The 13,381-nt window shown below is 41.1% G+C and overlaps 1 protein-coding gene across 4 annotated transcripts in view; it reads right to left on the bottom strand.

Moving 5' to 3' along the window:
• The window catches only part of ROR1 (receptor tyrosine kinase like orphan receptor 1), a 409,096-nt gene that overhangs the window by 10,692 nt on the left and 385,023 nt on the right, over positions 1 to 13,381 (bottom strand). For all 4 annotated transcript variants that reach the window (XM_024233924.3, XM_054554395.2, XM_054554399.2 and 1 more), the window contains one exon: positions 11,587 to 11,798. In XM_024233924.3, coding sequence (XP_024089692.1) covers positions 11,587 to 11,798 — 212 coding nt within the window. The remainder of the gene's footprint in view (positions 1 to 11,586; positions 11,799 to 13,381) is intronic.

Below are 13,381 nucleotides of genomic sequence, written 5' to 3' on the forward strand. Positions count from 1 at the left end.
TGATTTAGGGTATCTGGCGGAAGAAATTTCTAAGCAGCAAAGCATTCAAGAGGTGATTTGGGTGCTGTTAAAGGCATTCAGTTTTAAAAGGAAAACAGCACAAAAGCTTGGAATATTTGCAGCCTGACAATGCGATAGAAAATAAAATCCCATTTTCTGAGGAGAAATTCAAGCTGGCTGCAGAAATTTGCATAAGTAATGAGAAGCCAAATGTTAATCACCAAGATAATGGGGAAAATGTCTCCAAGGCATGTCAGAGGTCTTCATAGCAGCCCCTCCCATCACCCAGAGGTTTAGGAAGAGAAAAATGGTTTTGTGGGCTGGGCCCAGGGTCCCTCTGCTGTGTGCAGTCTAGGTACTTAGTGCCCTGCATCCCAGCCACTCCAGCTATGACTAAAAGGGGTCAAGGTACAGCTTGTGCTGTGGCTTCAGAGGTTGGAGGTCCCAAGGCTTGGCAGCTTCCATGTGGTGTTGAGCCTGCAGGTGCACAGAAGTCAAGAATTGAGGTTTGGGAATCTCCACCTAGATTTCAGAGGATGTGTGGAAATGCCTGGATGCCCAGGCAGAAGTTTGCTGCAGGGGTGAGGCCCTCATGGAGAACCTCTGCTAGGGCAGTGTAGAAGGGAAATGTGGGGTTGGAGCCTCCATACCAGGTCCCTAATGGGGCACTGCCTAGTGGACCTGTGAGAAGAGAGCCACTGTCCTTCAGACCCCAGAATGGTAGACCCACCAACAGCTTGCACTGTGAGCCTGGAAAAGTCCCAGACACTCAATGCCAGCCCAGGAAAGCAGCCAGGAGAGAGACTCTACCCTGCAAAGCCACAGGGGCAGAGGTGTCTGATGCACTGCTTGCATCAGAGTCACCTGGATGTGAGACATGGAGTCAAAGGAGATCATTTTGGAGCTTTAAGATTTGACTGCCCTGCTGGATTTTGGACTTGCATGGGGCCTGTAGCCCCTTTGTTTTTTGGCCAATTTCTCCCATTTGGAATGGCTGTATTTACCCAATGCCTGTACCCCCATTGTATCTGGGAAGTAACTAACTTGCTTTTGATTTTACAGGCTCATAGGCAGAAGGGACTTGCCTTGTCTTGGATGGGACTTTGGACTGTGGACTTCTGAGTTAATGCTGAAATGAGTTGAGACTTTGGGAGACTTTTGGGAGGGGATGATTGGTTTTGAAATGTAAGGAAATGAGATTTGAAAGGGACCAGGGGTCGAATGATATGGTTTGGCAGTGTCCCCACCCAAATCTCATCTTGAATTCCCATATGGTGTGGGAGGGACCCAGTGGGAGGTTATCGAATCATGGGGGCAGGTCTTTCCCATGCTCTTCTCGTGATAGTGAATAAGTCTCATGAGATCTGATGGTTCTAAAAGGGGGAGTTTCCCTGCACAAGCTCTCTCTTTGCCTGCTGCCATCCACATAAGATGTGACTTGGTCCTCCTTGCCTTCCGCCATGATTGTGAGGCCTCCCCAGCCATGTGGAACTGTAAGTCAATTAAACCTCTTTTTCTTTCCATTCTCAGGTATGTCTTTATCAGCAGTGTTCAAACAGACTAATACACCCCACCAGAGTAATGATGAGCAGATCCTGGCCCTATTGAAATTAGGGGAGTATTTTTGGTAATAGGAGGGCTATCCCAGGTCCTTTTTCTCTTTGGAAGCACAGTTTTCTCTGAGATTGGTATTCCCTATGGGCTGATCTGCTTCCTGAATCTCAAGTACTGACCAGCATAGTCTACATCAGAGCAGGCATTGCTGGGCTCCACCTCAAGAGTTCCTATGTGGGTCTAAGATTGTCCATTTCTGACAGTTCTCAGTTGAGGAGACTCCTGCTGGCCTAGAGGCCTCACTTTGAGAGCCCCTGGAATAAATGGATGTAGTTTTCTGGATCAGTCAATTCCTTAGTGATCTGGGTCCCTTCTCTCTGCATGATGAATGACCACAATGTGTCTGATGAACCTAGTTGGGCAATTCAAACTTATCCAACTGAGAGAAAACAATACTCTTGCTTGAAAAGATGCTTTGGAAATATCAGGTAGAGAAAAATATATGAACCATTAACCAGCATTTATTAGGTTTACATACTACATGACTACTGTCTTAGTGAGACTTATACTTCAAAACTTTGAAATATAAGTCTCTCTATAGCTTGGGCCATATCACCAGTTTCCTTTAGTTTCAATTACAGCCAATCGTTTAGGATATATTTTAATAGCTAGTTGCATCAGTCAGTCAACTGATACTGTATATACAATATACTGAAAAATATACCTACAGACTACTATATGAGGGACCATGAAAGAACCATGAAGAGAGAAGACATGGCTCCTATCCTAGATATCTGTAATCTGAATTTAACAATACCTACCATTTATTTAATATCTGCCATATGCCAGACACTGAGATCCTAATAATGGCTATGATTTTTTGAATGCTTATATGTTAGGCTGTAAGTACTTTACACATATTAGCTCCTTTCATCCTCACACTAACCCCATGAGATTGGTAACTATGACTCACACCTATTTTACAGATGGAAAAACCGAAGAACAGGTCAGTTAAGTGGTCTCACAGCTGGTAGGTGGTCAATTCAGACACCAGAGCCTGCCTTGCTAATGACCACACTACACTCCCTTGTTTGCTCTCTGACATAAAGTGCTTAATGCATCAACCCATTTAATCCTCATCACAATCCTGTGAGATTCATATTACGACTGCCCCCATTTTATGGATAAGGACATAAGGCATTCAGTGGTTAAGCAGCTTGCCTAAAGAAGCACAACTATTAAGTGGTGATGCCAAGATTCAAATCCAAGTATGTCTGACACCAAAGTTGCAGAGCTTTCTGGGAAGAGGAGGCAGACTTTCCATCTGATCCTCAAAGGACTCTACATTTTAAAAGCATGAGGACCATTGATGCAAAAGTGAAATGCTCAAGGTATAAGAGTTCTCTGGTTTTTGAGTTAGACCTCACTCCGTTGATGCTCAGTTGTCTCTGCTAGTTGACTGGGATAGATGAACAAAACCTGTCCATGGCAACCTTCGCCTGAATTGAGTATGAGAGCCCTGGAGAGTACATAGATGTAAGATTTCTTAGTATCTGGAGTTGGCTGTTGACATGGATCTGCTTGACTCCAAAACCTATTTTCCTTTCTTGTGCATTTTACTGGTTCTTAGGTAAACACTGTTAGAATTATGAAACAATTGACTCTACTCATAAATGGAAATGATTACATTTTAAAAGCTTAGAGGCCACAGCCATTTTGTTTTGGGAGGTTATGGACATTTTCAAAGACTACAGCTGGATTAAGTGCCTTCTGGCTTATGCAATCAAGTTCTAGAGGGAGTTTCAACCAATATTTTGCCACATTTGCTTGGAGTTCAGCTGCATTTCTCTGGAAGTGATTTAACTTCAGAAGCATTTCTTTTCTCTATAACGTAACTTTCTGATAGTTAGCTTGAGTGTTTGGTGGTGAGCAAGGTTGATTCTGTGGTTGAGTTACTTTATAACGCCAATGGGAGAGGTTCTATTCTGCCTGAAAATAGACAGAACAGATGCCAGTAATTTTAATGTCAGCTTGAGCCATCACGTGCTCATAACTTGGGCTCATATGTTTCAGTCAGCCTGAAAATAAAGGCAGTAGAGGCAAATAGAAAAGCACTGGGCTCTGCACCTGAGCGGACCTGGGTTCAAGTTTGGCTCTGTCACTTAATAATTTGTGACTTTGGGCCAACTCTGAATCTGAAGCCTCAGTTTTCTCATCCTAAAAATCAGACTTAAATTAGCACCTACTTCATAGGGTTATTACAAAGATTCTATTGAGATACTGAAGTACTTTAGTCTGTTTATGATGCCAATTTGTAATATAGTCATTTATAGGACTTGTTTTTCCCAGAAGTAGAGTTTCTATAGACATTGGTTTAAGCTGAGGTTATGTACTGGGCAGCCTCCCAGCCCTCACTATCAGACCTTCTCCACCCTGATGGATTTTATCCAGGATGTGAGCAGGGTGTGGGGCAGGAGCATGTATGCTGACAGGATGGACACAAGGAATACAAGAGCTGTCCAAAGAGCTACCTCTATAATCTTTGCTGGGATTCTCTTGCCTGTGTCCTCACCCCAGTTACTGCTGTGCATTGCCGGATCCTATAGCTTCCTCCCCAGCCCACAGTATCCTATGTCTGCACAGCATTTGCTTCATTAATCTATGTTTGCACAGCATTTGCTTCATTAAAAGATCTGTAGTCAAAACACTGCTCAAAGAAATCAGAGATGACACAAACAAATGAAAAAACATTCCATGCTCATAGATTGGAAGAATCAATATCATAGTATGGAAGAATTAATACCATACTGCCCAAAGCAATTTACAGATTAAATGCTATTCCTATTCAACTACCATTGATATTCTTCACAGAACTAGAGAAAACTATTTAAAAATTCATATGGAACTAAAAAAGAGCCCAAATAGCCAAGAAAAAAGAACAAAGCTGGAGGCATCATACTAGCTGACTTCAAACTATACTACAGGGCTACAGTAACCAAAAGAGCATGGTACTGGTGCAGAAACAGACACAGAGACCAATAGAACAGAATACAGAACTCAGAAATTAGATTGCACACCTACAACTACCTGATCTTTAACAAACCTGACAAAAGCAAGCAATGGGGAAAGGATTCCCTAGTAAAATAAATGGTGCTGGGATAAATGGCTAGCTATATGCAGAAGATTGAAACTGGACCCTTTCCTTATACCATATACAAAAATTAATTCAAGATGGATTAAAGACTTAAATGTAAAACCCTAGTGGCTCATGCCTGTAATCCCAACACTTTGGGAGGCCAAGGCAGGTGTATCAGTTGAGGCCAGGAGTTTGAGACCAGCCTGGGAAATATGGTGAAACCTCGTCTCTATGAAGAAAGACAAAAATCAGCCACGTGTGGTGGTACATGCCTGTAGTCCCAGCTACTCAGGAGGCTGAGGCATGAGAATTGCTTAAACCCAGGAGGTGGAGGTTGCAGTGAGCTGAGATCACACCACTGCACTTCAGTCTGGGTGACAAAGCAAGACTCCATCTAAAAAAAAAAAAAAAAAAAAAAAAAAATAAAGCCTGAAATTATAAAAATCCTGGAAGACAACATAGGCACCATTCAGGATACAGGCACAGGCAAAGATTTCATGACGAAGACACCAAAAGCAATCAAAACAAGAGCAAAAATTGATAAATGGGATCTAATTAAACTAAAGAGTTTCTGCACAGCAAAAGAAACTATCGACAGAGTAACACAACCTACAGAATGGGAGAAAAACTTTGCAAACTATGCATCCGGCAAAAGTCTTATATCCAGCATTTCTAAGGAACTTAAAGAAAAACAACCCCATAGAAAGGACATGAACAGACACTTTTCAAAAGAAGACATACGTGTGGCCAACAAACATATGAAAAAAAGCTCAACATCACTGATTATTAGAGAAATGCAAATCAAAACCACAACGAGATACCATCTCACACCAGTCAGAATGGCCATTATTAAAAGGTCAAAAAACAACAGATTCTGGCGAGATTGCAGAGAAAAAGGAATACTTATACACTGTTGATGGGAGTGTAAATTAGTTCAGCCATTGTGGAAGACCTAAAAGACCTAAAGACAGAAATACCATTTGACCTAGCAATTTAAATCCTGGGTATATACCCAAAGGAATATAACTCATTTTATTATAAGGACACATGCACATGCATGTTCACTGCAGCACTATTCACAACAGCAAAGACATGGAATCAACCTAAAGGCCCATCAATGATAGACTGGATAAAGAAAATATGGTACATACAATATACTCCATGGAATACTATGTGGACATAAAAAAGAATAAGATCACATCCTTTGCAGGGACATGGATGGAGCTGGAGACCATCATCCTTAGCAAAGTAACACAGGAACAGAAAACCAAGTACTGCATGTTCTCACTTTTAAGTGAGAGCAAAAGTTTGTTCTCATAGACACACAGAGGGGAACAACACACCCTGGGGCCTTTCAGAGGGTGGAGCTTGGGAGGAGGGAGAGGATCAGCAAAAATAACTAATGACTACTGGGCTTAATACCTGGGTGATGAAATAATCTGTACAATAAACCCCCACGACACAAGTTTACCTACATAACAAACCTGCACTTGTATCCCTTAACTTAAAAGTTAAAAAAAAGATCTGTACTCATCAGTTATAACAATAATAGTAATTTCTAGCTATTAAGTACCTGTGAGGTGCCAGACACGCTATCTCAAAGTGTAAAAAATATCCCTTTTAAGTACTATTCTTATCCTTGCTTTATGGATGAGAAAATAAAAGGTTCAGAGAAGTTAGTTATTTGCTTAAGATCTGTGGCCAGTTGACAGCAGAGCCAAGATTTGTAATCATATCTCTTTGTCTCTACACTCTTGCTCTTTGAAGTGTATCAGACTACTTTCCAGAAATAAACTAAGAGAAAAGCGTGGCTGGAAAGGTAAGCTAGGCCCCGATAGTATGGACTTTTGGGTGGCAGGATTTTGGTGGCAAGAATTTTATTATAACTTGAAACTGGGCCTTCCAGGTTGGGAAATCATTACACTCAAGGGGGAGCTAGAGCAATGCCGGAGGATGAAATCAGCTTAAGAGAATGAGAGAGGAAAAGAATGTCAGAGGATGCTCCCATTAAGGGAATTAAAAGAACTAGTGAAGGAAGTGTGGGAAGGAGATAGGAGGAAAGTCAAGGGGAAAAAAAAATATTTCAGGATGGTGGTTAAGAATATCAAAGGCTCCAGAGAAATTAAAGGGGAGGAAGATTTGGCAAAGGTCACTGGATTAAATAACATCACTGGTGATTCCCAAGAGGCCCATGTTAACAGAATGGTGAGCTCAGAAGTGTTGGGAGACAATAGCTTTAAGGAGTGAGTGGAAAAGTTATTGAGGATATTTTAGCATGAAGTGTGGTGACATTTGGTAAGAACAGCAAATTAAAAAGGGTAGCCAGACTCCAGCAGGGCTTTTAGATGGAAGCGTGTTGCTGGCAAAAGGGACAGGGCCAGAGAATGTAATCAAATTTCAGTATATTCAGCAACTACTTTGGCTGGAAAGGAAAACGGAGAGATGAATTGTCTGGAAGTGAAAAAGCAGAGAAGCTGGCAAGAGATGAGGGTAAACTGAGAAGTAAAACACAGCCATCAGCTTTGGAAAGCTGGGCCAGTCCTGCTTTCTTTCCCCTGCGATGTTCCTTACATCAGCCAGGAGCTGCAGGAGTTTGACTCATGGGGGCTATCCAGGCTTTGGCTGCATCTCACACCCCTGGCCTGCCTTGACTCTTCCTCGCCCCCATTCTCAGACTCCTCCATCTTTTTTTCTTTTTTTGAGATGAGTCTCACTCTGTTGCCTAGGCTGGAGTGCAGTGGCATGATCTTAGCTCACTGCAGCCTCAAATTCCCAGGCTCAAGTAATCCTCCCACCTCAGCCTCCCGAGTAGCTCCGAGTACAGGGATGCACCACCATGCCTGGCTAATTGTGTGTGTGTGTGTGTGTGTGTGTGTGTGTTTGTAGAGATGGGGTTTCCCCATGTTGCCCAGGCTGGTCTTGAACTCCTGGGCTCAAGCGATCTGTCCACCTTGGTTTCCTCAAATGCTGAGATTATGGGTGTGAGCAACCATGCCCCTCAGACTCCTCCATCTTTTAACCTCTCTGTCTGCCTAACCTCCAGGTAGGTGAGGAGCCAGGAGGCCTGGGCTGAATGGGACCCATCCTGTTCTTGAAGGGGAGACTCTGCCCCCTCCCTGCTCCCACAGTAGCACATACCACAGCTTCTCTCCCTTACCCAAGCAAGCTTACAGAATGCTGTTTTCCAGAGTCATACCTGGCAGGTGATGTAGGGGCAAGGGAAGGAGAAGCAAAGGAAAAGAAACAGAGAAGGAATTTAGAGTTTCCAGGCTCCTCTGAGAAGGTTCAATTTCTGCAGTACTAAAAGAAGAAAAAACAACCTCACTCAGATTGTAAAATTTGTAATGCAATATAGAAAAATCCTGCTTAGTTTAGGCATCACTACAGTACTCATTAGAGGATTGAATGGCTTCAAATCCTTGGCTAAACAAAATAACAGGAAAATAAACAGTCTTCTACTTGAATGCAGTCTACTTCTTCCCCTGAACAGCTGAGAAAATTGAACTGCAAAAGGCTAGATGGCTTCTCAGAGTCACAGAGCAGTTGGCATGGGAGCCAGGGCATCTCCACTTTCCTGACTGTTCGGCGTTAAGGTGCCTCCCTGGTCCACTGGCTTCCTTTGCCCACAGATCAGAAGGAAACTCATGGCTCATCAAAAGCTTTTACTTCCAACTGCATCGTCCTACCTCTCTGGGGACCCAAGCCAGGCCTGTCGGCAGCCCCCTATTGTGCTCTCTCAAGGGTATCAGTTTCTAATCTCCCACAGGAGCCTCTTCTTCTCAATCCAAACACTCAGGAGAATTTTAGCAGCTCAGCAAGTGAAGAGAGATGGAAGCAGAGAGTTTAAACCCTGAAGGGCACATTCATTTGGATAAATAAGAACCCTAGAGTATCTGACTTTTGAATTGGCCAAGGGGAAAAAAGAATAAGGCTAGGGCAGACTGGCTTCTATCCTTCATTCCTTTTTCATCCTCGCCTCCAAATATTCCTTTGATTTTGCTCTGGTGGAGTGTTTGTTTTCAGGACTTTTTTTTCTTTCTTTCTTTCTTATGTGTGTCCTTTCCTTTTAGATTTTATAGGTACACGTAATATTTATGTGTCAGTGACCTTCCAAAGCAGTTTTAGAGATTTTCTGTTTACATTTAGGAATTTTCTTTAAGGTTTACAGAGTCCTTTGTGCTTTTTCCAGGAAACGCACTCAGTAAGAACCAAAACAAACAATTGAATAACTCAAATTTGATCGGAGTCAAGTCCCTTAGAAGTGTAAGAAAAAAAAAGTTAGCATTTGTTTTTGTTGTTTCCTTTCCCCTCCCCAACCCATTCAAATATTTAAGCCATTTCTACTTCTCTGGTTCAGGAGTTTAAGGCTAAGCTCTAAGCCTCATATTGGACAAATCTTGACACTGGGAGATTTAGCAAGGCATACCTCAGAAATGATCCAGAAACTATGAAAACAATGTTTACTTCACCCAGTCTCTGGGAAAACTCATGCCAGTATATTTTACATTTGTCTCTTTGACCATGAAGGATGGGGAACTATTATTGCTCTAGCCAAATTGTACATGTCCCTGGCAGGGCTAGGGCTAATTCATTCAGTGACTGCCATGCAGGCCCCTTAAAGATTTGTCAGAAGCCAGGAGAATGCCTGTGGTTACTCTGCAGCACAAACTGACCAAGTGGGATCACATTCAGTTGCTTGCCTAAACCTCCCTCCTCCTTCCCCACTTGATCTGTTCTGTGGAAAAGTTATCACGGATTCTGCAAGAGCAAGGGCCGACTCAATTTAGAAAAGGTGAAAAATCCTGTATTCACATTTTGTTGCTTCTAATAACTATCTCTTGGACCTTGGGCAAGTTACTTAGTCTGTTTGTGTCTCAATTACCCTGGTTGTACAATAGTGATAATAACACCTGCCTTATATAATAGCTGTGAGGATTAAGTGTGATAACGGATGTAAAAGCTCCTGGTATTGTTCTTGACAGTTTGTATTCATCGATATATATATTAGCTTTTTTTCTATTTATGCCACAAAGCTCTCTGGAATCTCTGTTGGACATCATGTGATACAAAACAAACCTCCACTAAAAACGGAATTAAATTGCAGATTAAGGCTAACCCACAAAATTGATAATTTCTAAAAATGGAAATGATTCTTCCATGGTTCGTGCCCTGGCAGTGAGGAGTACATCTTTCCAGGATGGTGGCTACTGCACCAAACTGCCGTCTGCTGTAACCAAAGTGATCTAGGTCTCTCCCCCACCCAGAGTTCTGGTGTTTCTAAGACTTCTCAACATTTACCAACAGAAATGAAAGGGAAAGAGTCTCATGGAACTATGACTCTTACACTAGAAGCTTGAAGTCATGAGCTAGGTAAAAGTATCTGCCAGGTCAACTAGGTGAATGTGTAGCAATATTAACCCCCATTCATTTGCTTTTACTACTTTTACAGTAGCACTAAGTAGTAAGGATTAAATGTGATATTATATAAAATGCTATAATATATGTAAATCAGCTAGCTAGAAGCTGGGATGTCAAAAGAGTTGAATCCCTACCTCTGCCCACCCTCCGGGCTACTGTGTGAACTCTACGGTCTTCAAGATTTGTAGGTTTTTGTTTTTTTTTTTAAATGATAAAAATTCACACTCAGCAAGAGAACAGTGGTTTTGCTGAATACAGAATATATACACTGAATTTTTAGCATTTAAGGAATTCCAAATCCTATTAATAAATATGACTTTATAATAGCAAAAATCTTTTCAAGACTTTTTAAATAAAAAAAATCTAAACAGTAAAGCAGAAAAAAAAATGAGGGCTCTGTGTCAGCCCAATTACGCTACTCCATTTATTAGATAAGAGGATTAGTTAATTTGAGTGTGAAGACTTTTTTTTCCTAAAATTTTATTAAAAGTGATGCTTCTCCTCTTTATGAGGGTCAAAAGAATAATACAGATACTAGTCCACAGGGAAGATAAATATTTGTTGAATGAATGAATGAATGTTCTTATGGAATTGGAATAATTAGAATAAAAAACAGGCTGTTAGATGCAAGAGTCTTAAGTTATTTAAATGAAATCTTTTTGCTGAGAGGCCTGGGATTGTGGTGCTGGCTTTCCTGAAAGAAAGGCTCTGTTGTATTTTAGTTCCAAGATGCAGTGCAGGGGCTTCATTTAAGGTAAGGGCCAGTGACCCTGGGTTCCTTGCCAGGACCTCGAGCAACTCAAACGTTGAAAGATGTGGATGAAAAGCAAAAGGGAAGGGGTTGATTTAGCTCCAAGTGGGGAAGGCTAAGGTTGGTTATCATAAAACAGCGTTCGAAGACTATTGGAAGGACAACACTTCCTTAAAATACACTTAAGCCAAGGAAAAAGGGATGTAAGTTAGGCATACAAAAGACTTTTTAAAAATTGTGGTAAAAAACACAACAAAATTTACTATCTTAATCATTTTTAAGTATATAGTACAGTGGTTTTAACTATTTGCACATTATGCAACGAAAAGGTTCTTGACGGTGAAGTTTGTGAACAATGATGGATCTTGTTCTCTCTTGCAATTTGGATGGAAAAGTATGAAATTTCCTCTTTGAAATATTGAAAAATTGCTCACATTCTGAGTCCTGACGGGCTGGCCAGGATGATTTCTTAGGGATCACTTCTAGCCCAACGACTCTATGGCAAGGCAGTGATATGGCTGGCCCAACACTGAAGTAGACATACTGATGAAAGCATCTTGGTTTAGATAGAGGTAGGTAGTTCATCTTTGCATTTGGTTAAAATGAACCTTAGCACTTATAAAACTCTGATTCCATATCATTCGATTTCCAAGCTTGGGAGGGTTATAACATGGTGCTTTAACTTGAAGCCCATGGAACAAATGTAGCTCTGTACTGCTAACATTACCTTGGGTTTATATGCATTCAGCATTGACATCTCTACATTTTGACCTCTGACATGTTTTGGTTGTCTCTGGACTGGTGGTGATGATGACTTCTGGTTATTTCGACAGACGCAAATGAAGAAGAAAAGTAAAGCAATGGCCAGGGGAATGGCCACACTTGGCACTAGTATGTACAGGATTTCCATTTTATTCTTCTCCTTGGAATCCTTTGAATCTGGGTGCAGAAATGAAAAAGAGCAAAAGTTATACTCTTCAAAGTAACATGTATAATATTACATTGCATAGTTTAAAATGAACCACCTCTTCTATTCTTCTATACACACAAATCCACTGTGAGAAAAAAGGAGCCCATTGCTTATTACTATTTGTTTCCATCAAACTTTCAACATAATTTATTGAAGTTTAAAAGTTTAAAGTTCAAATGTTTAAAAACTGCAGAGGGACATTATGAAGACTTTGTATGTGTGTGGGTCCCCCTCTGATGTTGCCTCTCTTTAGTGGCAGACCCACATTTCTCTAACACCTTAAAAGTTAAACGCCATGTGAACGGACTGTATACATCCAAGAGCCTTAATGTGGACCACAGGGCTCTTCTTCCATTGGCTGCCAGCCCAGATCAGCCCCCACAAGAATGTGTTCTAGAAATCATGACCTTGTCTTGGCTGGTTTGGACTTATGGGGCCAATCCTGCATCTTCCAGAATCAACATTACTAAGGAATCCTGGTCCCAGTGTCCAAAAAGCCACTGGCCTGAGAATATGGGGGCCTGAAGTCAGGGTCAGTTTGATCTTTGATCAGCTGTGTGACCTTGAACAAATATTCACGTCTCTGGGCCTCATTTTTTACCTCTGCAAAAGTGAAGTGTCTATTTTGGATGATGTCTATAATTCCTTCCAGCATGGCAGCACTGTATAATCTGACACTTTATTGAAACCCCAGAATTCTTAAATGGTTTCATATGAGCCCAATAATTATGAGTGCTAACACTTTGAAGTATATTTTTGAAATCTTATATCCCATTGCTTGGAAAAGAATATAATATGTGTAGAACATGAGACATACTTTTCTTTTTATCAGTTTGAGCCTGACCATTGAAACCAAATATTTAGGCATATATTGTCATTAATGAATTATTTGACTGGTAAAACAAACACAGAATTATGGGATAGTAATTACAGGGGTTACATAAGGACATGCCCTGATAACCAAGATAGCTATCTTTAAGAAAACTCAAAGTGTGAAAACTCAAATTGACACAAAATTCAGAGAAGATTATTTACCTTACAAAATTAACCATGCATTCATTCAGTTATCCTTCCACTCATTCAGCAAGTCAATAAACAAAAGCTACTGCATGTCAGGAACTATTGTAGGTACTGGGAATATAAAATTAAGTATGACATGCCCTCTGCTCTTAAGGAGCTCATCGTCTGGTAAGGAAAATAGAAGAAAGATAATGACATGTCCTGTAAATGCTAAACTGGAAGTATAAAGAGAGTGATGAAAAGACCCAAAAGGTCCTTTAAATGATGAGTTACCCTAGTACATGTAAATGAGAATAAACCATATGTAGTTTTTACTTGTACACACCTTGTTTGGGAACTGTTTGGCAGGTGAGATATGGCATAACAGTTATTCGAAAGGAATACCAAAACCTGGTTTTGGGACTGTGCCCTGTGAGTTAGCCCTCAGAAGAGTCTGGAGAGGGGTTAAATCTGGTTACAGAGTAGAATAAAAATAATAAGAATTTTAGGCTGGGTGCAGTGGGTCATGCCTGTAATCCCAGCACTTTGGGAG

The sequence above is a fragment of the Pongo abelii genome, chromosome 1 (genome assembly GCF_028885655.2).
Source record: "Pongo abelii isolate AG06213 chromosome 1, NHGRI_mPonAbe1-v2.0_pri, whole genome shotgun sequence".
Lineage (NCBI taxonomy): Eukaryota > Metazoa > Chordata > Mammalia > Primates > Hominidae > Pongo > Pongo abelii.